This window comes from Triticum urartu, chromosome 7A (genome assembly GCF_056163025.1).
Source record: "Triticum urartu cultivar PI428250 chromosome 7A, HENAU_Tu73, whole genome shotgun sequence".
NCBI classification, from domain to species: Eukaryota; Viridiplantae; Streptophyta; class Magnoliopsida; order Poales; family Poaceae; genus Triticum; species Triticum urartu.
In genome coordinates, this window is record NC_141879.1 from 475,840,918 (window position 1) to 475,866,643 (window position 25,726).

Sequence of the window (25,726 nt, forward strand, 5' to 3'; positions counted from 1 at the left end):
GATGGGGGCGGAGACGGTAGCTGCGACGGGGATGGGGAATGGAAGCAGCGGCTGCGAACGGCGCCAGCGCGCGCGGCCATGGGCGCGCGAGGGGTCCGAGCGAGCGCGAGGGGGGGGGACGACGGGCGGCAGCCAGCGCAAGTGGGGAGGCGCGAGCGGGGAAGCACGAGCTCGGGCGCGTCGGCGTTGGCATGCGTGGGCGTGCGCGTGGTGGAGGGGGCTCGGCCTGGCGCGCACGCAGGCGGCCAGGTACGCGGGCGCCGGCAGGGGGGCGAGGCCGCGGGTGCTGGGCGCCGGGCGCAGGGCGGCGCGAGGCGGGGCGTCTGGACAGGGAGAGGAAGGGGGGGCGTGCTCACATCGAGGAGCAGGGACGGGGCAACGGTTGTTGGGGAGGACGACGGCGACGACGAGCGTGGCGGAGATGGGGAAGCAGTCCGGCGAGGTGGTGGTGACGACGACGTCCTTGGTGAGCGCGACGATGGCGTTCGACGAGGAGACGGGATCAGGGGGCTACCCCGATCCGGATCGGCCAGGGAGAGAGATGAGGGAGCGAGGTAGAGGGCGAGGCGATGCGGCGTTGCGGCGTCGACCTCCTCCTCTCGATCCCGATTCAATCGGGGGAGAGAGGAGGGGGGGTGGGCAGATATTTCGGGGGGTGTCGGTGGGCGAGTGGGGAGTGGGGTGGTTAGGTGGTGCGGGGGTGGGCCGGCCGGTTGGTTGTGCCAGGTGGGCTGGTGCCGTGCTGGGCCGGAGCCCAGTTGGGGGGTCTGTTTTTATTTTTTTTTTGACCTTTTCCTTTTATCTATTTTCCTGTTTCTTTTAGTTTTACTTTATATGCAATTTTATAATATATCAACTCAGTCCCTAAATTAGCATTATTAGTTAGGCTACTGTCATAATTAATTTGGCACTAATAAATTAGTTTTACATTTGTTTATTATTCAAAAGTATTTAATAATTGTTATAGCCCCTGTTTTTATTTAGTTTAGGCACTTAAACATTTTGAAAAAGGTTGGTTCCAACACCCAAAATAAGTTAAGGATTATTTGCCACATGATGATCATTTTAGTTTTCATGTTTGAGAAGTTTAGAATTTCACTTATTATTTGAATTTGAATTTGAACCGGATTTGGATCAACGGGAGATTAGTAACAGTAATAGTGATGACATGACATCATTAGCAAAGGATCACTGTAGTTTAATTACCCGGGCGTCACAGTAATCAACATGATTACTTATATCAGCAGAAAATAAGAATAAGAAGAGAAATTAGTAGACTTGGATGGATAACATACCTGGGCCGGAGACGAGGACGACCGCGCCATGACGCAGAAAGAACGTGAAGCGGTTGGTTAGGTTGAACATCCTCGTGAGCTACCTCTAGCCTGGCGCCACTGCACGCCGGTACGCCGATGTATTGGACGTGATCCCATCTCCAGCGGCCCTTTACTCCTCCACCTACACTGTCATCATGTGCTTCTCCGTCGCGCCTGCGCCTCTACTGACATGTGCGGATGTGCCCCTCGCGATTCTCCAACTTCTATAGCAACCTCCATCGCGATTCTCTACCTGGATCCAAATAAGAGAATGGTCGACCTCTTATTCGCGCGGGATGCTGCGGCCAGCGCGGCGCCGGTCGAGATTGTGGGGCGGCAACATCGCAACGGAGGTTGCAGCGCGAGAAGAAGATGAGGAGAGCTGTTGTCAGCTAGGCATTAATGGCGACAGCGAAGTGGCGGCATCGTGTGAAGGAGATGCAGGGGAAGCCATGGTTTGGAGGTGCCAGGGAGCAACATCGCTCGTTGCACCATGAGCGACTCTCCAAGAGGAGGCTGCCTTGGGAAGATCATGGGGAACGTCGGGAAGATCGTGGGAGGGGTGCGTGGGTGGGTAACAGGGTGGAACCAAAACAAAACGGAAGTGGGAGAGAACATCGCTACGGGAAAAAAAATCAGAGATGGGAAGAGTTGTATCAATAGCAATAGTAGGAGGTCGAACCATCACGACATTCGATTCCTTTTCATAGTAGAGATACTTGAATGCTACATTCCTTGAAATCTCAGGTCTGCCAGCATTCCCAAATATGAGTATTATTCATGGGTGTAGAAATTGAATTTCCAAAGTGTTGGGTCCTTCGTGGGCCTTCTATTGTCAAAAACAAATAAAAAGAAAGAAACGTAAACTGGTGCGGTGCAACCACAGAAGACAGAACCACTGGTCCGCCGCTTCCGTGTCACGAGCACACGACCGGCGGTTGAGCTGGGGGCGTGAGTCAGACCGGGAGGAACCATCCGGATCCGCCCCGTTCCTTCCTTCCTTCCGACCCACGGTGAGCGAGGAGACCCACCTCGCCGTCTCACTCCCGTTCCACCGCCACCGTCGCCTCCTCGCCCCCTTCCCTCGCCGGCGCCCCCGAATTCGAAGCGGCGCGCATGGCGAGGCCCGAGGAGAGCTGGGCGCGGAACACGTCCCCGGGGGACGACGCGTCCACGAGCCACGCGCCCCACCCGGAGGGCGCCTCGCCGGACTTGCTGCGGAACACGCCGTCCAACATCGCTAGGCTCGAGGACGCGATCGAGAACTGCGCCGCCCGCCGCAAGTACCTCGCTCGCACCAAGAGCCCCTCCGACGGCGAGGACGTCCGCTGGTACTTCTGCAAGCTCCCCCTCGGGGACAGAGGTGCGCCCTCCTCCCTCCCTCCCTCCCCGCCTGCTTACTCCAACCGATCCAGTAGTAGGCCTGCTAATTAATCTGATGCGTATCATCGGTGCCCTGGTTCGCTGATCCCGTGATCACCTGACGCTAATTGGGTCGTAGGTTTCCTGTGGACCGGTTTTTCATTGACTCTCAACGAACGGCGTGATGTAATGCCAAAACGCACGTTTGTGCGGTCCCCTAAATCTGCCAATTGGGCTCGTAATTTATGATCCGCGCAGAGGCCAGTAAACGTGCGAAGTGAACTGCTGAATTAACGATGTGTAAGTTAAACCTGTTACTGAACTGATCCTTGATGGTCTTTTGTGGTTGGCTGTTGATGCAGTGCTCTCTTCTTCAGTTCCACGGACGGAGATAGTTGGGAAAGGAGACTATTTCAGGTTCAGCATGAGGGACTGTTTGGCGTTGGAGGCGTCTTTCTTAGAGGTCACTACTTTAAATGCCGATTATTTACCGCTGAACGTTTATTCGCAAGATCACATAAGCTGTAGTGACTTAGCTATAGCTAGCTGCAATAAACGCAAGATCACATAAGCTGTAGTGACTTAGCTATAGCTAGGTGCAATCCTACAGCTTTTGAAATACAGTTCACTTGGAAGCAATAACATTGGTAGCACAAGGGATCTCCAGTGTGCTATTATAGGTTTGGGCTGTGCTAGTTTATTTTCTTTGACTTGGTTTATTTTTTAGTCTGTATCCCCTTTATAATGTAAAGGGGGTTATAATCTTCATATTTGTTATATCATCATTGTCTTACTGGTTTGTAGAGAGAAGAATCACTACTTGGGTACTGGTGGAGGGAGTATGCGGAATGCAGTGAAGGGCCAACAGGTTCCTTGGTTAAAGCTGATATGTCAGACTCTGAATATTTGTATAAGGTGGAGGAGGAGCGGGTTGGGGTTCCTGTGAAAGGTGGACTATATGAGGTTGGTATTTTTATCTAGTATATCCGTCACTACTCATACGCTACCAGGCTCTCTTCTTCGTTTGCAAAACAGTTATGGATCTATCATCCATATTCGATTCTACTCAGTGTACGCAGTTATGACAAAAAAAAAATCATTAGCTAACATACTTGAAAGTAAAAAAGCAATACCATATTACAGCCATATAACAATACTAGCAGACAGAAGGCGCGGCGGTATGCCGTGCCCTTGGTTGATCCCGCGCGTGTTCTTTTGTAAAGTAAGAGAAGGGTGGCAGTGTATTGGGGTTGAGCTGGTTGCGAAGAAGTCTTTTGACAGATTCCAGAATTTTTCATTACACATTAGCAGACCATGAAAACATAATCAGAATCTGGAACCAGTTGTTTATTATTTGACATTTCCAACTTCTGTCTACTGTCTAGCTATCAAAATCTGATGCATGATTAACAGAAATTCAGCGCGTATGTCTCCACGAGAAATTAACATTATAATAGTTGCAAGTTCAGAATCAAAGTATCTTACTATTAGCCTAGGAAATCTGCAGCATGATCATCATAAGAAAAGCAGTACCACAGAGAATGCCATCTACTTGAATGAATATCTTTCAAGATGGAAGGTAACATGTAATGTTGGAGGATGGATATCCACTTAGAAATGCACAACAACCAGTTACAAATCAGTGGGTTTCTCATCTCTACCAAATAAGTAAGGCCAAAAAAATCTAAATGAGCACAGCTACCCCACAACCTAATTAGTCGGCTGTCAAACTATGCTTAAATGCTTTAGTTTTGCCATCCAGAACATGTGTACTTCTAAAAGAGAAACCTAGAACATTTGAAAATGAAGACAGAGAAATACTAAGAGATCAAGATGGGAATGGGCCGGCCTGGACCTGACCCGTGGCCTCAAGGCCAATTTCAAGGGGCCACGGGTTGACCCATTCTGACTAAATCCCGTGGCCTCACTGGCCCATTGGGTACCTCAGGGCCGACCCAAAATTCAGCTAGAATTACACACAACATTACACTAATGCACAGCCGTACAAAAACTGAATGTACACAATCATACATATGGATCAACTCTCAGTATGGAAGATTCATCTCAATCAGAGAACAATACAAGGGAATTCTCCACAATCACTTATGCAGATTTAAGCAATCTCAACTTCAAACTCAAATCCTAGCTATTAATCAATTTTGCAGAAAATAACATGTGCACAGCCACTGCAGCTACATGTGCAAGATGCAAGAAATCAACATAAATCCTAGCTAGCAAGAAATTGCACAGCCGCTGCTACACAGCTACAGCCGAACAGGAGTACAGGACTCAAGAAATTGCACAGTGCTGCAGCTAGCCAGCTACCTGTGCTTGGCGACCGGGATGGAGAGCTTGACGGTGACCGGGACGGCGAGCTTGAGGCGCACCAGCGGGAGGAACGCCGGCGGCGGCAGAGATGGCCGGGGCCGGGCGGCGGCAGAGACGGTCGTGGGCGGCCGGCGGCAGAGACGGTCGTGGGCAGCCGGCGGCAGAGATGGTCGTGGGTGGCCGGTGGCAGAGACGGTCGGGGGCGGCCGACGGCGGCCGCAGAGATGGACTAGGGCGTAGCTCTCATCTGGGTCGACCCGTGTGATCCATCGGGTCAGACGGTGCCGGCTCCACTGACCCGTCTATTGCTTAAGGCCAACCTGCCTGGCCCATTGGCCTCGAGATTTTGGGCCGGGTCAGTGACCCAGCGGGCCGACCCGGCCCATTCCCATCTTGACTAAGAGATTGATAAATGAGAAGACCTCGTAAACCAACTTTAAGGAACTATACTGCTTCAGTGCAAGGTGGTCAATCATCTGCCAAGCAAAAGTAGCAGTAGATTTTTGTCTTTATAGAGATGGACGTTGAATTTGCAAGGTTAAAGTAAAACGATGTCCATATAACATATAGCATTATTCATGTTTCGCTGAACTAAAGTGCCAGAAAAGAAATAAATATATTAATAGCATATTCAAGAATATATTTTAAGGGGAATCATTACCATATAATCAATTATAAGTGTCCTTTAGTACACAGATTTGAATTAGGTGTTAGGACTTGTAACAATTCCCGGTTTCTTCGCTATGCACTATCCATAAGAAAAAGAACTTAGTGCCCCTTTGTTGTAACAGTCTGGCCTAAATAGTCGGTGATGACCCCAACCTAAAGCACATCATGGGATGCGCTGCAGCAGAGGTTATCAAATTTATCAAGAATTGGTGGAACATCAAGTAGGGTTACCAAACTGAAATTGCTTAGTTTGATGACCTAATTTCTGTAAAGCTGGGTTGTTGGAAGAAACTTAGTATGCTAGCATCTTAGCCATGGAACGATATGGTAGTGGCACACAAAGTTAAAGACAGGATGATTACAAAAGGAAAAAAATTCAGACACTATTAATTGGTAACAATACCAATTTGGCTAATCACACCAGTAAATTTATTAATCAGGGGTGAAATCACATTATCTTATTCTTATACAACATGAAAGTGTACAGGAATTAGTTAGTTGGGGATATATGTTGTTGTATTGAATTATAAGTAGAACTTGTAGAATCATAAAACAGGGCGTAGTTGTCTTATTGAATTATAAAATAGTACATTCAAGCAACTGTGAACTATATTCAACTAATGAAGGGAAACATATTACTTACCATTGCACTTGCTTAGTTTATCCACATCAGTAACATCTGACACAGAATTCAAGTAGGCTTTCAAAATGCTAGGTCAACAACAGTTTTGTAAGGAGGTTCTCCCTTCTATTTGAAAATTCTCTCCTTATCAATCCAACATTTTTTTTCTGAGATAAACTCAGAGAAACTTGTATATTGTACAGTGGAGTTCATCGTAAAACTTCGCAACAGTTAAAGTTGGGATCAATTCAACCTCAACCGCGATACAACGACAGTTTATACTACACTTTGTAAGTAGCACCAATGTACAATCCTTTTCTACTTATGAGCTAATGGCCTACATCATGTAACAATGGTGGTTGTGAACTTGTACATTAAACTGGAACAATGTTTTGCCAGTACTATTATAAGAATCTCCAGAACAGTGTAAATGCAATAACAATTTTAACTGAAAATAGTGTTTTTATTGTGTTTATAAGATATTTTCTGAAGTTCGAGACAAGATTCCCAAAGAAAATGGTTCAATTTACCATGCTAGGAGAGGGGAGATGGGTGACCGGCGCCTCCACCTTGGCTCCATGGAAGGGAGATGGAGGACCGGCGCCAGGAGGGGAGATGGGGCCTCGGCGGCGGCTTATGGCGAGGTGGGTTGTGAGCTGAAGGAGAGGTGAGGACCGGCGATGGGAGCAAGCCCCTTTATACTCGCTTATGGCGGTGGGGTGGTGGGCGGCGTGAAGGAACATAGGGAGCGGCGGCGGAGGAAGAAAGGGGAGAGATTAGAGATGAGGAAGAATAAACGGGAGAGGTCTTTGAGAGTACGTAGAAGAAAGAGGAACAAGGTTCAGCCTAAGCGGTGGATTCCTTTTGATGCTGAGTCAAAGCGGTGATTGGACGACGGTGAACCAACCAAACCAACACCCATAAAAACAGGTAGCAAACACTGGAGAAAAACCAGCAGCAAACCAGATGAAAACCGGGAACATGTGTCGTTAGGGAAAGAGCTCCCGCCCAGCAGTGGGAACGCATTAGGAGTCGCCCTACCTTAGCCATCTTAAATCTTTTGTATATTCTATAGTTTTCAATCATACTAGTGTTACTTATTACTCCTACCCGGTCAATAATTATACTGCAGGTTGATTTGATGAGACGTCATTGCTTCCCTGTATATTGGAATGGTGAGAATAGACGTGTTTTGAGAGGCCACTGGTTTGCTCGAAAAGGAGGTCTCGATTGGATTCCCTTGCGTGAAGATGTTTCTGAACAACTTGAGTTAGCATATAAGTACCAGGTATGAAAATGTGCCGTGTGTTTACTCTTTAGCAACATTATCACGTAAATCTGCTGTGTCTTTATTCTTTAGCAACATTATCTGGTAAATTGTGATATTCGGGATCAATACGTTATCTTCACTGTTCTGGATAGTACTCTTATAGTTTCGACTAGATAATGTACTAGTGTATATACCAAACTCGCTTCACTAGTCATCGGGAATAATACTTGGCCATCACTCCTGTAGGAAAAAAAAACCCCAAACCTGATTCACTAGATAGTGCAAATTAGTTCAGTGGGTTGTGAGCTTAACTCTGAACAGTGGGTATCATGTTAATGATGGCAAACAATGTTATTTAACTATATGTGTGCCATGGTAGGGGGTGGATATACCATTTCTGTCAAATAGAAGTTGCCATGGTACAGTGTTTGGGTTTTCAATATCCGTACTCCCTTCCCTGGTTCAGAAAACAGTTGAACACCCTATCATTGTCAAAATAGGTCTGGCATCGTCGTAAATTTCAACCTTCAGGCCTGTTTGCTGCGCGGGTCGATCTCCAAGGAAGTACACCGGTATGTAATTTTCCAATAATCTCTTCTGAACTGAGAAAGAGTTGGATGAAGGTTGAAGTATATTTTGTGCAGGGATTGCATGCTCTTTTTACAGGAGAGGATGATACTTGGGAAGCTTGGCTTGTCTTTGATACAGGTCCTAAACTAGGCAGCAACACAATCAAATTAAGGCGTGGTTTCTCTTCTTCTGGATCTGCAAATCCTACCCAGGTGAGGAACCATGTTAAAGTGTTCTAATGTTATGTATGTATATCAAGTGCTCCTGACCTCACTTTATGAATGGCTTAGAGAAGTCAAATTTTTTTATCGCCCGAAATGATGAGATACCTGAACTGTTTATATCCTGTCTTGGCAAATATTGATGTTTATTGCCCATTTGGTTTGTGAGAACAAAATATTGTCCGCGATGTGTTTTACACTTTGGCTGTAGAGTCGTATGATCCAACATCAAGAAGGATTGGCAAATTAGTTGAAGTTGTATTTTATTTACCGTGTTGACTATTTAAATGTAATTCGATTTAGCACCTCTTGAGATGGCCGAGGACTATATGAGGTTTGATAGACATACTATAGACTGCAGAGCTGAAGATCCTGATTTCATCACTCACTAGCTGTGATGTTGCATCAGTTCTTGCGGCAAAAAAGGAACAAATTATTTTTGGACTAATTTCTGTCTTGTTAAATCTTAGTGTTAATTGCTCATCTTTATTATTCTAAGTAGATGATCCCATTTTCAAGCACATGCAAGCCCTCCACATAATCAAGCACATGCAAGTCGTCCATATCATCAATTTTTATTTTTTCAGCAACAAATAATTTGACTAAAACAGAAGGTCACAAGGCACTATAAAGTGCAGTACTATCCATTTATTGTTAAGTCTGCTACCGTTCACATGGCGAGAATGTGGAGGGGTGTTATTATCATATATCCTAATTTTATAATCGATAATTTAGTGTCATAAATTTCCGTAGCAACGCGTGGGATATTATCTAGTTCAGTTTATCAGCCCATGATGTTGGCTTCTATGCGGTTTACACTTTGGCCTTAGAGGCTTATGAGGATTTTGATAAACTAGCTAAAGTTGCATCTTATTTGCTCTTAAGATGAACTGTGGACAGACATACTATGGACTGCATAGCTGAAGGTTGTGGTCTCGTCACTCACTAGTCATATTGTTGCATCAGTTTTTGCAGCAAAAAAGGAGCCAAGTCTTTTTGCGCTAATTTTGCAGTGCAATCATACTGTTCTTGCTCAGTTTGAGATTTCGTATCAGCACTGGTCACCTGCTAGTACAAATCTAGAATGACTGAATGAGAACCTGACACCTTTTTCGGGGGTTCTCTTTGTAATCTTTGAGCTATCTTCTTATTTATGCGAATCTGCCTCAGTGTCTGCATTGTGTATAATTATTATCTGATTCTCTGCCAGGATGAGTTGCGTCAACAGAAAGAAGAGGAAACAGATGATTACTGCTCTCAGGTATTTATTGTTTCAGACATCTGTTCTCTTATCACAGTAGCCTTTATGATATTATCTCCCAACCAAAGGATTTATATATACACACTTATTGCAGAAAAATAGTTTATAGTATTATGCTCCACTGGAATATCTGGCTCATCTGAATTCCATTCTGCATCTATCAACACCCTTCATGTCATCAGAGATTTTCTTATATATTTTATAATAATGTATAGACATGTGGCTAGCATGTAAGATACCAACGGGGTGTTTGGTTCGAGGAATGCTCCTCATGTCTTTGCTTGCTCGAGGTAAGGAATGAATCAGTTCATCACCATACCACCCCTCACGAGCACTCATTCTCTTAGAGAAATGAGAAATGAGGTCGAATCACTAAATTATGGGTGTTAGAAAGACTAGAAATGTAGTCGAATCGCTAAAATTATGGGTTGACCCCATGATGGCCCAATCCATCTGAGTATGAGATGGTTCCGCAAACCAAACATATACCATAAAAGGATGTGAGCATTATATGAACTAAAACCACGTCACTTATCTTGGGACGGAGGTAGTAGTATTTATCCCATAGTTTCAAATTGCTTAACCTTAGCCATCCACCTTACATCTGTGATTGCCACATTCATGGAATGGAAGATATAAGGCTTCCGTATTTCCCCTTACATGCATGTTTAAGGAAATTCCCATTAACTTATAAAGTCTTCTGTTGAAGGCTAATTTTAGTTGCTAATGTATGTTATTATCTCTTAATAGGTTCCAGTTGGTCATTTGGTATTCATGGTTCATGGTATCGGACAGAGATTGGAAAAAGCTAATCTTGTTGATGATGTAGTCGATTTCCGCCGTGTGACCGCTAACCTAGCCGATAGATACTTAACTCCTTATCAAAGAAGTACACAGAGGGTCCTATTTATTCCCTGTCAGGTAAGATTAATTTTCGGAACTCCAGTTACTACTTCTGATCTGTGGAGATCTCTAGCATGGTTGTTCATCATTGATTGGGTTGTTGGAAAGGATAAAACAGTTGACCTGGCTATATATAGCATGATAAAGGAAGCTTGTATCCTGGTTCATGCTTGCTGAGTTAGCATACAATCTCATTTTAAACAACTTCATCATCCACTGAAACTTAAACATGTGCATCGTGTTACTTTTGAATTGTGACTTCTATGTTCCATTAATTTATATGGCAGATTGGTATTGATCATTTATATACGTTATTCATTACGCAGGCAGATATAATTATTTAGTTAGTCACAACAACTGTAGCTTATGTGTGTAGCTAAGTATATTGCACTTGCAGAGCAGCATGCTGCCCTTTTGTTCTATCCTGATATGAAATCCTGTTTCATCTATGTTTTCACTGGTGACTTTTATGTTTACTAGCAATGATTATTATCGCAGTGGAGGAAGAGTTTAAAGCTCGGTGGTGAAAACACAGTCGAGAAGATCACTTTGGATGGAGTTAAAGGTCTTCGCGTAGCGTTAGGTGCCACCGTTCATGATGTTCTATATTACATGAGTCCTATCTACTGTCAGCATATAATTGACTCGGTATTTTGCTTTATCGTCACTATTTCTGGTTATTTTCCTGTTTACTTGATTCCTTTTTAGTAGTAGAACATGTTTTTAGTAGTTCTAGTTTCAAACATTGGCCTTCGAGTATATTTTGATTCTTATATTCTGCTTCAAAAATTTCTACATTAGAACATGGAACCCACACAAATCTCGTGTCATATGTTGGGTTGAGGAGAAAGCAAGTAATGGAATTATGAAACAAAAGCCCGGTCGCTTTTTAAGGAAAATTCATATATAAGCCAACTGCTAATTTGTGACATGGAGTAGTATATGGGTCAGATCAGTTCTTTTTTGTTACAAACTTGTGTGTCATGATAGTTTGGGAAAAAAGAAGTTATGGCTGTGTTTTTTTTTTGCTGCATTTTTAGGTGGGAAGGGGCGAACCATCACCCTGTTCACCGAGTCTTTAAGTACTGATAATAAGTAACAATTCAAAATTATAACAGGTCTCGGGTCAGCTGAACCAACTGTATATGAAGTTTCTGAAGAGAAATCCTGGTTACAGTGGAAAGGTTTGCTGTTCATAGCTTGCACTACAATTCTTATTCTGATTGCACTTCTTTTCTGTTGGTTAAACAACTGCTTGCCTTGTTTTTTTGGCAGGTATCATTATATGGCCATTCGTTGGGAAGTGTTCTAACGTATGATATACTTTGCCACCAAGAATCCCTTTCTGCCCCATTTCCAACAGATTATTTTAAGATGGAAGTTTCGTCTGATGAAGGCCAAGTAGGAAAAGGACCCAACACAATTGATGTTATTGACTCTGGTGTAAAAGAGCATGATACTTCTTCCACTTCAGGGCATTCATGTGTAGATAATGTAAATCGTGTGGATGAAGAGAGCACCAGAACTGATCATTCACTTACAGACAAGACTGTTCTGCCATGTGTGCTTGAAAATGTGCCAAACAATGATGATGCACTTGAATCACCTATTCCAGTTGATGGGGTGCAAACTGAAGTCGAAAATCAGGTTGAGAATCATCAAATGACATATACTGAAGGAGCTACTCCAGCTGTAAGCACAAAAGATGCTGATGAGTGCATTTCAAGATCCGCCAAGGAACTCCATGTGGTCCCTGACAAAGACAGATTAATCTCATCACTAGAAGAAGAGGTGTGGATCTATTGAATTTGGCTAAATTTTATGTGCTTATCATCTACTCCCTCCGTTCCAAATTACTCGTAGTGGTTTTAGTTCAAATTTGAACTAAAACCACGACGAGTAATTTGGAACAGAGGGAGTAGGATCTATCTAATTGCATAAGAAGGCTCACAAATATATGATCAAAACTGAAGAACTTGTTTTAGAACCCAAAATTTAGGGTGTTATCTTGGAGCACCAACTGTGCGAATTTAATTTGCCTATCGTGTTGATGCCTAGATTTCTATCTTGACTGCAGGTGAGCCATCTTAAAGCTAAACTAGCGGAACTTGAGCGACAGAGTGATTCAGTGATTCAAAGCATCAGTAGTGTTCAGTCTCATCAAGGTAACTCGTTGCTTTTGTTCCATGAAATTTCTTTGGAGACTGTATATGCTTGTATTTGTGAAGGTTTAATCAGATATTTTTATGTATATTATTGCCAGATAAAGATGCTAATGATACAGTGAGCCTAGTATCAGGCAAACTTAACATAGGGCAAGGTAGCACAAGTCAGTCCTACAGACCACGTATTAGATACACTAAACTAAATTTTAAGGTAAGCTATCGTTGTTATTGTTCACTGATGCTTTTATTTTTTGACATGTTTATACCATCATCACATCATTTTTTGATACTCAGGTTGACACATTCTTTGCTGTTGGATCCCCTTTGGGAGTCTTCCTGTCGCTGCGGAATGTCCGTATTGGTGTTGGTATGTAGCATTTGACTAAAATATGCTTTGCCACAGCAGTGTTGACACTATTTTGTGGTTTATATAGTTTTCCTTAGTACTCTTCATATATTTAGAATTAAATTATATAACCATTTATTTATAAAACGAGTATTTATCTTATATTACAAAACTAGAAAAAAATATCATCTGTGCTGTGTTTAGGATAGCATAGACCAAGGGCCAGTGAAGGCTGTAAAACTAAATGCAGGGCTCCACAACACTTTCTCTTCAGTGTCCCTCCCCCCCCCCCCCCCCCCCCCCCCAATGCCTCCAGAGCGCTTTCCTTCTGAATGAAATGAAATTATGACCTTTTGTATAGATGCATTGTCGTGTCCCTCTGCTGTATTAACATGGATGGTGTCTTCATGACTATAAAGTCATTATTAGCATAGCTTCCTCTATGCATCTATCTTCCTGGCGTATCACTAGTGTCTTGATGACTTTTCATTTTGGAAAGGTCTATGGGGAACCTTAACCCACCTTATGATTTCTCATTGCCCCTGGCAATTGGCAGTTGATGATCTGCTATCTTATTTCTGAATTTCGTAGCTTCTTATTTAAAGGCAGGGGACAAGATTATTGGCAAGACAAGAACGTTGTTGAAGAGATGCCATGCTGCAGGCAGATGTTCAACGTTTTTCATCCTTTCGATCCTGTAGCATACAGGTTTGTAGCTTCCTTGCATATTATCGTTTTAACCTTCTGTTTAGAGAGCTGGCCAAAGATGCAATATCATAATGGAACTAAATAACGCCAATCTGGTATGAATTAACATGTTACATAAGCTTCACCACTTTTGCTGAATATCCCTGAAGGGACTAAGAGCTTTGCCACTTTTTAGATATGTTCCTTTATTTTACTGGAATAGAATGCACTTAATCTGCTGCAAAGTGGGGAACATGGCACATAAGTCTAGGTCGGCTTTTGTTGCAGAGTTGAACCACTTGTATGTGAAGATTATGTGAACAAGCGCCCTGTTGTTATACCCTACCATAGAGGCGGAAAGAGGATACATGTTGGAGTGCAGGTGGGTTTTATGTCATTTAACCGAACTCACAAAGGAGCATGTCTGTTTCTAACTTGAGGCTGATTTCTCTCTTATATAACTAATTTGGTTTGATATGTTACAGGAGTTCACAGAAGACGTTGCTGCACGTTCTCAGGCTATTGCCCGTCAATTCAAGTCATTGAAGGTTTGCTCTTTATTCCGATACGCTTATATGGATTTAGTGCATAAAGTTTTAAACAATTATGTGAATCTGGGTGGGGTTTGATGTATTAACCTTTGATACATGTGAATGATAGAGAAGCGCATGGCTCTTACCTGATGAGTTGGTTTGTTTATTCTGTTTAGGTCAAAGCGGTAGCTGCCTTGTTATCACTGAGCAAAAATGACACGGAAGGTAATTGATACATCAGTTTTTATTAGCTTTTACACAATCTGAGCGAGAAACAAGCAGTGTTCTGATCAATTGTTATTATTTAGAGGACGATGAGAGCACCAAGGAGGAGGAGAGATCATATGGTTCCATGATGATGGAAAGGCTGACTGGTTCACCGGATGGTCGAGTTGATCATGTGCTTCAGGTTATTAAGCTCTTGCCATTTCTACTCTTTGTATTGGTGTACTGTTGCTTACTTTAGTCATTAGAATGAACGTGCTCCACTATGCACGTGAATGGTATTGTGCAGTTGCTTTAGCATAAACCATGTTGTAGCTCAGCGCACACCTGCATGTGTTCTCAATTCTCATCTAGCGTTTTCAAAAGGCAGCTCAGGACTTTCGGGTGGTGGACAACATGTACCCACTGGCAAGCTAATAACTGGCCGGGTCCCTAGTCCCCTCCTGTCAACTTGACATGCTTACCCTCCCCTTCTCCATTTTGGCTGGACTAGTTTGCCTTTCTTGATTGCATTTGCAGTTCAGAGCTTACAATCTTATAATAATCTAATTGCAGGAGAAAACATTTCAACATCCATATTTATCCGCTCTGGGATCTCATACGTGAGCTCACTCATCGGTTCTGTTTGTTTCCATTTGTTTTTCCCCGTGTCTATTTCACATTTTTAACAAGACTCTGGATTAATTCCTGTAGCAACTACTGGCGGGATCATGATACTGCTCTCTTCATTATCAAACATTTGTACCGTGATATACCTGAAGAACCTCCAACTGATGGAACTGGAAGTGCACCCATTAGACTGTTCTATGTGAGGGATCCAATTGCTGAAGACACTCCCCTGACATTTTCAGACCACTCCTCAGTTAAGGAATTCTCCAGAAAGGTGAAAACTTATTCGAGAAAGGGGGAGGATGATGCAAACTGTGAAGCCTCTTGATGGTATGTTGACATGTTACTTTTCATCTACTCCCTCAGTTCACTATTATAAGATGTTTTTGATATTTCAATATGGACTACATACGAATTGAAATGAGTGAACAAACACACTAAAATGCGTCTATGTACATCCGATTCAGAAAAAAGTTAGAACATCTTATAATAGTGAACGGAGGGAGTATCTTCTAGCATGCTGCATGTGTAGGTTGGTTAATGGTTAGCGGCACCAGCAGTCTATAAAGTTCATCATGAATAGTTGGATGAGAAGTTTCAGTAGTTAAGTAAGTCACACCTAGCCGCCCTGTTGGTGATTCTCCGCCTCAGACATTGCCCAAGAGGAAAGGCTCCTTTCTGCCGACGAGCGTCAGCTATGGGCTAGGCTCAAGAGAAGAGTCATTGCCTTGGCTGTGCTTGAAAGATCTCGCAAGAAGCAATGTGCAAGAATTTGCAACCTTAGGGAGGAGGACCCGAGTACTAAATTCTTCCGCCGCCGAGTTAATGCAAGAAGGAGAAAAAACCATATCCACTGAATCAAGAACGAGCATGGGTGGGTCACTGAGCACGAAGCCAAAGAGAAATTAATCCAGGATCATTTTTCCAATGTCATGAAGAGAGGCCCCAAAAGCCGCAAAGTTTGCAATTGGGATGAGCTAAATTTGGAACCGCTCGACCTCCATGGCCTTGACTCCCCGATGACCGAGAGTGAGGTCCTTGAAGCGATCAGCGACATGCCAAGTGACAAGGCCCCGGGGCCGGATGGCTTCACGGGCCTATTTTTCAAGAGGTGTTGGAACATTGCAAGGCCGACCTCAGTGGCTCAATTCAAACCTCCAGTGGCTCAATTCCGCAAACGTGACGGTCTTGCCTAAAAAGGAAGGGGCGGAGGGAATCGCCGACTATAGGCCCATCAGCCTCATCCACGCGATCGTGAAAATTATTGCGAAGGTGCTCTCCTTAAGGCCTAGCCCCCACATGACAAGGCTCGTTTCGAGCGCCCAAAGCGCTTTCATCAAAAGAAGCATCCACGACAACTTCTTGTATGTTCGCAATCTTGCTTGGCGCCTTCACAAGAGCAAGATCCCTTCCCTCCTCTTCAAGCTTGACATCCACAAGGCCTTCGACACCGTGAAGCGGGAGTATTTGCTCGACCTACTCCAATGGCGAGGATTCGTAAGCAAATTTATGGATTGGATAGCGGTCCTCCTGAGCTCCTCATCGCTATTGATTCACTCCAAAGAATTCTTGAGGTTGCTACGAGAAAAGAGCTCCTCCATAAAATTAGGGGAAGGGGAGCCATGATGAGGACCTCTCTCTATGCGGATGACACAACCGTCTTCTTGGCTCCTATCAAAAGAGACGTCGACAACCTTGCAAGCATTTTGAGGGGCTTCAGTGATGTCACGGGACTGTGCACCAATTTCCAAAAGAGCTCTTTTGTGCCCATCCGTTGCAACCATCTCGATTTGGGTCGCCTAACCCAAAGGTTGCCGGCAACTAGGACTCACTTCCCTCTACGATACTTGGGTCTCCCTCTCTTATTTTGGCAAGTATAGTTGGTGGATCTTCAGTTTTTAATGGACAAGGTTGCGAGCAAGCTAACAACTTATGAGGGCCAAAACATTACCATCATCAGACGGATGACTCTTATCAAGTCCGTGATCACCTCCCAGGTGGTCTACCCCGCCACACAGCTGGTCATCCTGCCAACCATCCTTCTCAATGTAAATAAGCTTGAGAGAGCTTTCCTTTGGTCCGGTACGGACATGACGACGGGTGCAAAATGCATGGTGAATTGGGAGATTGTTTGCCTGCCACTTCAATATGGGGGACTTGGGGTTCTCAACACCAACAAGTTTACGCATGCCCTCTGGTTGCGATGGCCGTGGTATGAATGGAAGGAGCCCACCAAGATGTGGGTGGGGATGGGGAACCCATGTGACGAGGACCTAAATTTCTTCTATGCATCCAACACTATCATTGTTGGTAACGGCACGAAGACCCCCTTTTGGGATTCACCTTGGCTCCTTGGACGCAAGCCAAAAGATATTGCCCCGCTCATTCATGAAGCGTCCAAGAGAAAGAATTGGAAGGTTCGGGAGGCCCTCAAACACAACGCGTGGATTCTCAAGATCAAACCTCCCGCCAACGTCTCCGCGGAGCACATCACACAGTTCTTCACCCTTTGGGTGCTTTTGCATGAGGTCCAACTCGATCAGCTCACCGAGGACGACATCCTATGAAGCATACGACTAGTGGGCTCTACTCGACACATCCGCATACAAGGCGCAATTCTTAGGGATGGTTCTCTCACCCATGGATAAAATGGTTTAGAAGGCTTCGGCTCCTCTAAAAGTCAAGTTCTTTGCTTGGTTGGCTCTACAAGATAGAATTTGGACCGCCGATAGAGGCGAAGCGTGGGTGGCCCAACTATGATCTTTGCCCTCTCTGCAAGAGAGTACAAGATGTGGGACTCATCTCTTCTACAAATGCCGCTTCACTTGAAGGCTTTGGTCTTTGATCATTGACAAATACCACATTCTCGGACTTGACACCACTGGCAGGCCCTTGTTCGACTCGGTTGAGGCTTGGTGGGCAAGTACCTGCGACAAAGACACGCCAAACCGCCAAGCAAAGGCGTCTTTCACCATGCTTGTTTCGTGGACTATCTAGAACGAGCGAAACGCAAGAGTCTTCAAGCACAAGAGCGCACCGCAGACTATATTGCTTGCCTCCATTGAGACCGAGGCCAACCTTTGGATCATCGCCGGTGCAAACAAATTAGGGTCCATTATTTTGCGAGAGTAATCTCATGTCGTGTATTCGGGTTACTTGTAACAAACTCTATCCTCTCTTATTTAATGGATGCGTCAAAGCTTTTGCCTCCATTTAAAAAAAAGGGTGTGTACTGGAAAACATCTTCCTCATGATGGGTGCATATGTTTGTCGAACCCCGAGAAAACCCATTCGTAGGGTTTCATTTTGCTGTATTTATCCCCTGTAAATTTTCTAGTGATTGACAACTTCTTAACAATAAACTCCTAGTTGATTGTTTGCATCCAGTATGTTACCCCATATGATCATTAGGGCAGTAAGTAGGCTGGGGACGTGGTTTGGCTTGCTTTCAACAAACACTTGACTGACGCACAATGTTTGATTTTCTGTTCAGGTGACCGCTGTATGTTGCGACGTGATATCGTCTTACGATTTTCACCTAGCAGAAGTGTTCCGCCAGAAGAAAAAACCCCTAGCAGAAGTGTGATGTACATAAAAGCACCTGGCATAGAGGGACGCATTGCACAGTTTGGGAGAAAAGGGGGATACATTGCTGGTGTGCATCCTTGTCACTTAGGCACTACAGATCAGAGCCATAGCACACTTGCGGGGTGAATGGATGTTGCACATAGAATTATGGGCCGCCACATGCTGTGTATAACTTGTTTACCCGTGTCTCTAGCAGTAATTTTGTACGTACATATACAGATATAAACGGGAGAGAGAGTGTAAAAAAGAGCGATTAGATTTGAGCGGTTGAACACCAGGTGGAAAAACAGAGGTGCATTCAGTGGAGCACGTCCGATGGCGATTGCGCCGGCACAAGAGCGAGCAGATGTGCATTCTCACCTCATGTGTATAGAGTAAAGAGCTTTTGCCCAATGTCAAGTTCTCCAACCGGCTGTAATACAAACATCAAAGGACAAAAGGAGTCGTCACCAACGCCATCTGTCGAAGTCTTAAGGAAATACCCAACCCAATGTACACTTGACTTTTGTCCCCTGGCATCAGTTGAATGATAATCTCTCTTGCGTGTCATGGAATACTCGGTCAAGAAACAGCTGGGCTTGATTTGTGATAATAATAAACGTTGGTTGATATGGAACGAAACTGGATTGTCGTAAGTGTTATAGAGACGGTCAGTCGGCTGCCTGTAATAATCTCTGCCACGTTGACGGCCGTGTCCCATCCCTATCATGCTTACAGTTTTGGTCAGCCGCACAATTTGACCGCAAACGCGATTTGCCTGGGCTGGTTTGACCGTTTGACGTGGTCACTCCCCTCCCGCCTGCAACCAAGAACCAACCTACGCACTGCACAGGTGCACTACACGTGCATGCGCCTGACTTGCTCCAAGCCTCCAACTGATCCCTAATTACTTCCATCCATGTGTTTGCCTGCTTGCTTGTGTGCAAGAGACACTGACCCGAGTTTTCTCTTATGGAGGCCCTGTGCTTGTAGTTATCCATGCATGCGGGGTGCTTGGTCGGCTGGAGAGATGAGATGGCCTCGTCCACCTTACATAATGATGCGAGAGCGTGAGTGATCAGCAGAATGATTGGATGACATGTATATAGTTCCCCGTTTCTATGCTAGCCTGGGAAGGACATACATAGCATACAGGCTCATTTTATTCCTGATGAAGCCAAGCCAAACGGGCAACTGATGATGATGATTAGTAGGATGCCTTGCACCCACCGATACGTAGGATTCATGCAGTATCCAACAGTGATGTGGCTGTCCCCAAGTAGAATATGCATTCTTTGGGTTGGGAGGCGGAATAGATTAAGCTAGCATCCGATACGCAACGACCGAGCACATGCGTCGTCCCGCTCCCGCCTCACGAACTGCACTCGAGTGGCGCTGGCTGTAGGCTGCCCGCTTTGGCTGGCTCGAACCGCACCGCACCACCCCACTCATCCAAACCAACCAACGGCACAAAAACGATCCTCAAAAAAAAAAGGGCACAAAAACGAACCGGCAGGCAGCCGCTACGGCCACCCTCACCCTGCTCCCCCGCTCACCACCACAATCACGTGTCCTCTTGCTCTGCGACTGACGTGCGGCCCACCACGTCCCACGCCCCCACGCGGCAGTGCCACCAGCGCGTGCGACCACGTCGCTGGCCGACCGTCCGTTCCAGCTCGCCAAAAGCAACTTTTACCACTCACCGCGCGCGCCGCTGACGAGGTGGGCCGCGACGATGCGTCAACCGGCCCGTCACCGGGGCCCGCCCGTCCGACACACCAAGTACGTTTTACGAGTCACCCCGGCGCCGCTTCCGTGACTGTGGGCCCGGGTCTTCCAGACCGTTTCTTCCCACCCAAATCAATTACTATTAAGTTATTCAGGCTCGGTTTCAGTCATTTATTTTTAGGAGGGAGAAATAAGATGATCGATCAATTACCCCCCTCCCCGCGGCCTTGGCCTCGGCCTCTTCGTCTCGCCGTCCGCGACGACCACTCGGAGAAGAAGACGACGAGGCGGGGGAGGCAGCCAGCTCCCATAAATACCCATCTCCAGCTCCGTCCCCGACTCGACTCGAGTCGCTTCTTCCTCCCTTCCTTCGGAGCTGGATCGGAATCGACAGCGACCTCCCCCGCCTCCGCCACGCGTATTTCCTCCTCATCCTCCTCCGCCTTACCCACTAAGAAACAAAGAAAGGAAGATTGCCAGCCAGCCCCCGCCTTCCCTCCTCCTTGCCGTGTTCCCTCCCGTCGCCGCTATAAAGGCCCTCGCCGCGAGCCTTTCCGCGTGCCGTGCCCGCCCTTAGCCTTTTTCGCGTGGATCCATCCGGTCCGGTCAGGATTTCCCCTGCCGTCAGATCGGGGCTCCCCCCTGCGGATTCCGGCGCCGAAAAGGCCCCATCTTGCTCCCTCGCGCCGGCCGATCTCGCCGCCGGCGGAACAATTAGCCTGCGCTCGATTTGCCGGCCGTCGCGATGTGGGGGGACTCGAAGCCGATGCTCAAGTCCCGCGGCGGGGGCGGCGGCGGGGGCGGCGCCGACGAGGAGGGCGACTACTTCCCCAACACGCCGCGCAAGGACTGGTCCACGGGCCTGCTCAAGCTCGTCACCGCCATGGTCATCTTCATGGCCGGCGTCGTCATCGGCCTCTCCGTCAGCGCCAACGTCTCCCGCTACTACTACAACTCCCACACCGAGCTCTTCTTCCCCACCGCCACCTACAGTTCCTGCGACCGCCGGGGCGCCACGGGTGACTGCGGCCCGGGCTTCAAGGCCTTCGTGCACCCGCCCACCCTCGCGCACTCCATGACCGACGACGAGCTCTTCTGGCGCGCCACCCTCGTGCCCACCGCCGAGGAGTTCCCCTTCCAGCGCGTCCCCAAGGTCGCCTTCCTCTTCATGACCCGCGGCCCGCTCCCCTTCGCCCCGCTCTGGGAGCGCTTCTTCCGCGGTCACCAGGGCCTCTTCTCCGTCTACCTCCACACCATACCGGACTACAAGCTCAACGTCTCCAAGACATCCCCATTCTACGGCCGCCAGATCCCCAGCGAGGTACTATAATCAATCTCAAGTCTCTTCTTTTCCTCCATAATTTACCTTAATGAAACGAACCGTGTAAAAATCAGATTGGTAGTTAGTTGAACGAACTATGTTGTGTTGCCTGCGGAAAATTTGTGGCTGATTGATTCGTTAGCTGGTGCCTTGGTGGAGTGAGTCGGACAACCGTTGTCGTGCTAGTTGGTGGTTGCCATGTGCTCAACTTGATTCATGATTGGGATATGTGTATGTATTTGCTCTAGCCTCTAGGGGAATATGCTTGCCTGACCCCATGCCAGGATGGTGGGTAAACTACTCGATGGATTCTCCAACTAGTGGTGCTCACGAATGTTGCTAATATTGTGATCTAGAGATGCTTAATCTACAATATTCTGCTTGAATTTATCCACTAAATAATTAGTCAAGGATGTCATATGGTTGGGAATTTGTTTATTTGTGTACTCTGCTTTTCTTCTTTTATGTTCATATATGTGGGGCTAAAGTGTCAACCTCAAATATCGATGCGATGTGTGCATTCTTTCAGTATTTAGCAGTGTGAGTGCCCTCCATGTGCGGTTCTCGGACCCTGATCAACGGCTAGTTTTGATAACATATTCTGATCCTTGTTTATTGCCAATGCAGGAAGTGTCTTGGGGATCGATAACCCTGGTGGATGCTGAGAAGCGCCTGCTGGCCAATGCGTTGTTGGATTTCTCGAACGAGCGTTTTGTTTTGCTCTCGGAGAGCTGCATTCCGGTGTTCAACTTCCCAACCGTCTACGAGTATCTCATAAACTCGGAGCACAGCTTCGTTGAGTCCTACAACATCGACACCCCTCAAAGCGCTGGCCGCTACAACCGTCGAATGGCACCTCACATCTTGCCGGAACAATGGAGGAAAGGGTCAGAGTGGTTTGAGCTTAACCGTGAGCTGGCCGTGCGTGTGGTAGCGGACTACAAGTACTACTCGATCTTCCGGAAGCATTGCAGACCATCTTGCTACCCGGATGAGCATTACATACCGACCTATCTTCATCTTTTCCACGGGTCGCTCAACGCCAACAGGACCATCACATGGGTTGATTGGTCAAGAGGAGGCCCGCATCCAGCAAGATATGGTGCTGGAAACATCAATGTGGATTTCATCAAGGCCATCAGGAACAACGGTACGCAGTGCCTCTACAACTCGAAGCACACCTCTGTGTGCTACCTCTTTGCAAGGAAGTTTGCTCCCAGTGCTTTGGGGCCATTGATGAACCTCACTTCGACGGTTTTGGACTTTTGAGCTCGGCTTCCATTGGCATTATATTATCGAGCTATCTCCATCGACGATCACTCGCTCGCGTGCCGGTACCGGTCAGGTAGAGGTACTCTGCTAGCTCAGGGACATGTCTCTTCTTAGATAGATGAGAGACTGCTGTCGAGGACGCTTGGCTGGTGGATGACGCTGTGTGGGACGGTGAAATTTACTTCACTTATCCTGAAGCTGATTCCCGAGTAATGGACGAATGGCGCTACAAGATCAAGAGAGGACATTTTCACCTCCCATTCTTTTTAATATATCATAGCTCTGTGATAGATCTTTTTTCTTTTTTCTTCTGCCCCCCATCACTTATTGTAATGACTTGGTCAGGATGCTAATTTTATGTGAATATAACTTGCTCAATCGTTGCTTGGCTTGGCTTGGCTTGGCTTCAAGTCTGGCGTTGCCAGATGGCGCCGCGCACTTGATACATGGCCACAGCCTCAAAACCTTGAAGCTACAGCCTGCCATTGGTGGTTGTGACTTGTGAGGATGCTCTGCTCTGGTCCATGAGATGAAAGCTAGTGTAGATAGAGAAGTTTGTGGATGTAGGCAGAATATGCCACCTTCTTGTGGCACTGTCTCCACAAGAAAGGAAGGAAAGCTGGTTCTTTTTGAAAGGCACACATGAGTAGGCCATCTATGTTGCTACAAATTCTTGGACCTGCTGTTACAGATTGTACTTGTTTGGCTGTGAGAGTGCATAATAGTATTGCGGGGACATGCTTAATTGGCCTGTGCGTTTGGTAGCTGCACAAAACTAGGATTGGTTGGCGAACATGGGAGACATGATTTTAGGCTGGCGTAGCCCGCACACGCTCTTGTCATGCCCTTAGCCAGTGATTACAATAATCCACTGGCACAGGTCTATGAATATTTCATCCTGAAATAGAAGAAAGTCTATGGATTAATTTTTCGTGTGATGTGTGTCTGACCTGCACAACAAGTTACTATAATCTGTGAATGGCCTACGTGGTGTTTGTTTAGGATGTGTTCTGGCTAGATATATTTGGTGAAATTGTAGCGGTATTTGTTAAAACAAAATAATGGAAACGGTTGGGATTTTGGATGAAAGTGACTGTTGCTGCTCCTTGTATTGCTGCCCTGGCCCATGAAAACGATGCGTTCTCATAGACCCTAAAAAAAAGAAAACTGTACTTTTGAGGAAAAAAAAAGGGAGCATCTTTGTTTAATTTATTCCCGAATGATGCTGCTGAATCTAAGGGCCTGTTTGGAACGCAGGGTCATCATCACATTTGAAAAATCGTAAGGAAATGGAACTGTTTTCGGCGTGCGCGAAAATCAAGTATGGGTGAGGTGAATGCGATAGGGGGCTTTATAGGCTTTGAGCCGTTGCAAACCATCCTCATCCATCCATCGTAGTGTTTGCAAGTGGTGGTGTTCAAGTTGAGGAAAGGTGAGGAGCATGGGCGTGTACTCTTGGAATGCGTGCATTCCTCCGTCCTTCGCTATCGGTCTTCGGTCTACCACTTGTTGCTTTGCTCTCTGAAGTCTGAAGGACCTTGTGGCGCTCGTATGTCTGAATCGACGATGAATATAGGACGCCTTTGGTTAGTTTCTTAGTGGAGCCTGGTTGAGTGTATACAGGCTCCGCGTCATCATCTGCATCTTGTTTGGTCGTCCGCATAAACCTAACTTCGTCCGCATAAACCTAACTCATATCCTTTCTGTAGTGTAAATTGCACTAAGCCCAGCCTGCATCTGGAAAAACTCCAATTTAATTTGAGCGTTCCTGGCGAGCCAGGTCGAGGGAGCTTTAAATTTCGTGTGGGTCAAATTCTATATGTAAGCCAGGCAACCAAACAACTCGCTACTTAGCCCAACAGACCCTGATTGGTCTTAATGCAACGGAGCAACTAGTTGATGAGCGCTTCTTCGGGAGCCTCACAATGATCAACGTCACTTGGCGTGCTCTCAGCCATCCGTTACGTGTTGCACTCTGGGCGCTCCTTCCGGAATTTTTTTTCCCGCACACGTTTTTGGCCTTTTAAACGGTTTTGTTTTCGGGTTTTTTTTGACATTTTGGTTTTCCACCGATCTTCCTTAGCTTTTGAAACAAAAAAATTAGAAATTTTTTTCGCGAAAAAATGCGTTTTTTTTTCTTTTTTCCGCAAGAGTCACAGCCTTGCCTCTCGAAAATGGAAAAAAATCGTGTTTTCTATTTTTTTTCCTTCCGTGAGAGGCACAGTTGTGCTTTCGCGAATCACGACCGTGCCTCTCAGAAACAAAAAAAACATGTTTTTTTGTTTTTTTCCTTCTGTGAGAGGCACGATTTTGCTTCCGCGAGATGCACGGTTGTGCTTTCGCGAGAGGCACGGTTGTGCCTCTCGGAAACAAAAAAATGTATTTTTTGTTATTTTTCCTTCCGTGAGAGACACAGTTTTGCTTTCACGAGAGACATGGTTGTGATTTCGCGAGAGGCCTCCTTGGAAAAGAAAAAAAATGTGTTTACTCTTTTTATTTCCTTCCGCGAGAGGCACGGTTTTGCTTTCGCAAGAGGCACGGGTGTACCTCTTTTGAAAAGGGAAAAATATCCGTGCTCCCGGTTTGGTTTTTTCGTCTGGTTTTTTTCATTTGGTTTTTTCATGAAAAAAGATCGTCAAAACTTATCAACACGGGATCTAGTTTTGAAAATCTCAACGCGAAGGATCCAACGGTGAAAACGGTTCGAAATTTGGACGCACGATTTAAGAGATAAAACGTTTTGAAAAAACG

At 45.9% G+C, this 25,726-nt stretch overlaps 3 protein-coding genes across 5 annotated transcripts; all 3 read left to right on the forward strand.

Moving 5' to 3' along the window:
* Positions 1-2,207: 2,207 nt before the first annotated feature.
* Positions 2,208-22,525, forward strand: SGR2 (shoot gravitropism 2 (SGR2)). Of its 3 annotated transcripts, none has more exons than XM_048689467.2 (22): positions 2,208-2,679; positions 3,041-3,141; positions 3,483-3,641; positions 7,430-7,585; positions 8,068-8,139; positions 8,212-8,349; positions 9,569-9,619; positions 10,370-10,540; positions 11,021-11,170; positions 11,641-11,706; positions 11,798-12,313; positions 12,600-12,687; positions 12,786-12,898; positions 12,982-13,054; positions 13,639-13,741; positions 14,009-14,102; positions 14,206-14,268; positions 14,430-14,478; positions 14,562-14,662; positions 15,034-15,080; positions 15,172-15,417; positions 22,331-22,525. In XM_048689467.2, the coding sequence occupies exons 1-21, from the start codon at positions 2,433-2,435 to the stop codon at positions 15,413-15,415; spliced, it is 2,802 nt and encodes a 933-aa protein (XP_048545424.1). In that variant the 5' UTR covers positions 2,208-2,432; the 3' UTR covers positions 15,416-15,417; positions 22,331-22,525. The 3 variants fall into 3 exon arrangements, with proteins under 3 accessions (XP_048545424.1, XP_048545423.1, XP_048545425.1); XM_048689466.2 differs by lacking the exon at positions 22,331-22,525 and adding an exon at positions 18,581-19,296 and having other exon boundaries at positions 2,209-2,679; XM_048689468.2 differs by lacking the exons at positions 2,208-2,679; positions 3,041-3,141; positions 3,483-3,641; positions 22,331-22,525 and adding exons at positions 6,531-6,587; positions 18,581-19,224.
* LOC147960029 (uncharacterized) lies at positions 17,052-17,654 on the forward strand. The gene has a single exon (XM_087533099.1). It carries the CDS (start codon positions 17,052-17,054, stop codon positions 17,652-17,654), a length of 603 nt encoding a protein of 200 aa, XP_087389225.1.
* LOC125524415 (glycosyltransferase BC10-like) lies at positions 20,570-23,353 on the forward strand. Its single transcript, XM_048689469.2, has 2 exons — positions 20,570-21,703; positions 22,331-23,353. The coding sequence occupies exons 1-2, from the start codon at positions 21,128-21,130 to the stop codon at positions 22,970-22,972; spliced, it is 1,218 nt and encodes a 405-aa protein (XP_048545426.1). The 5' UTR covers positions 20,570-21,127; the 3' UTR covers positions 22,973-23,353.
* Positions 23,354-25,726: the final 2,373 nt, after the last annotated feature.

Bases quoted from the DNA above. Each gene is read 5' to 3' on its own strand.
- LOC125524415 (XM_048689469.2), top strand. From the start codon at position 21,128: ATGTGGGGGGACTCGAAGCCGATGCTCAAGTCCCGCGGCGGGGGCGGC. The intron at 21,704-22,330 runs GTACTATAATCA...TTGCCAATGCAG, and splicing joins GCCGCCAGATCCCCAGCGAG to GAAGTGTCTTGGGGATCGAT.
- LOC147960029 (XM_087533099.1), top strand. From the start codon at position 17,052: ATGACTCTTATCAAGTCCGTGATCACCTCCCAGGTGGTCTACCCCGCC.
- SGR2 (XM_048689467.2), top strand. From the start codon at position 2,433: ATGGCGAGGCCCGAGGAGAGCTGGGCGCGGAACACGTCCCCGGGGGAC. The intron at 3,142-3,482 runs GTCACTACTTTA...ACTGGTTTGTAG, and splicing joins TGGAGGCGTCTTTCTTAGAG to AGAGAAGAATCACTACTTGG. The intron at 12,899-12,981 runs GTAAGCTATCGT...TTTGATACTCAG, and splicing joins ACACTAAACTAAATTTTAAG to GTTGACACATTCTTTGCTGT.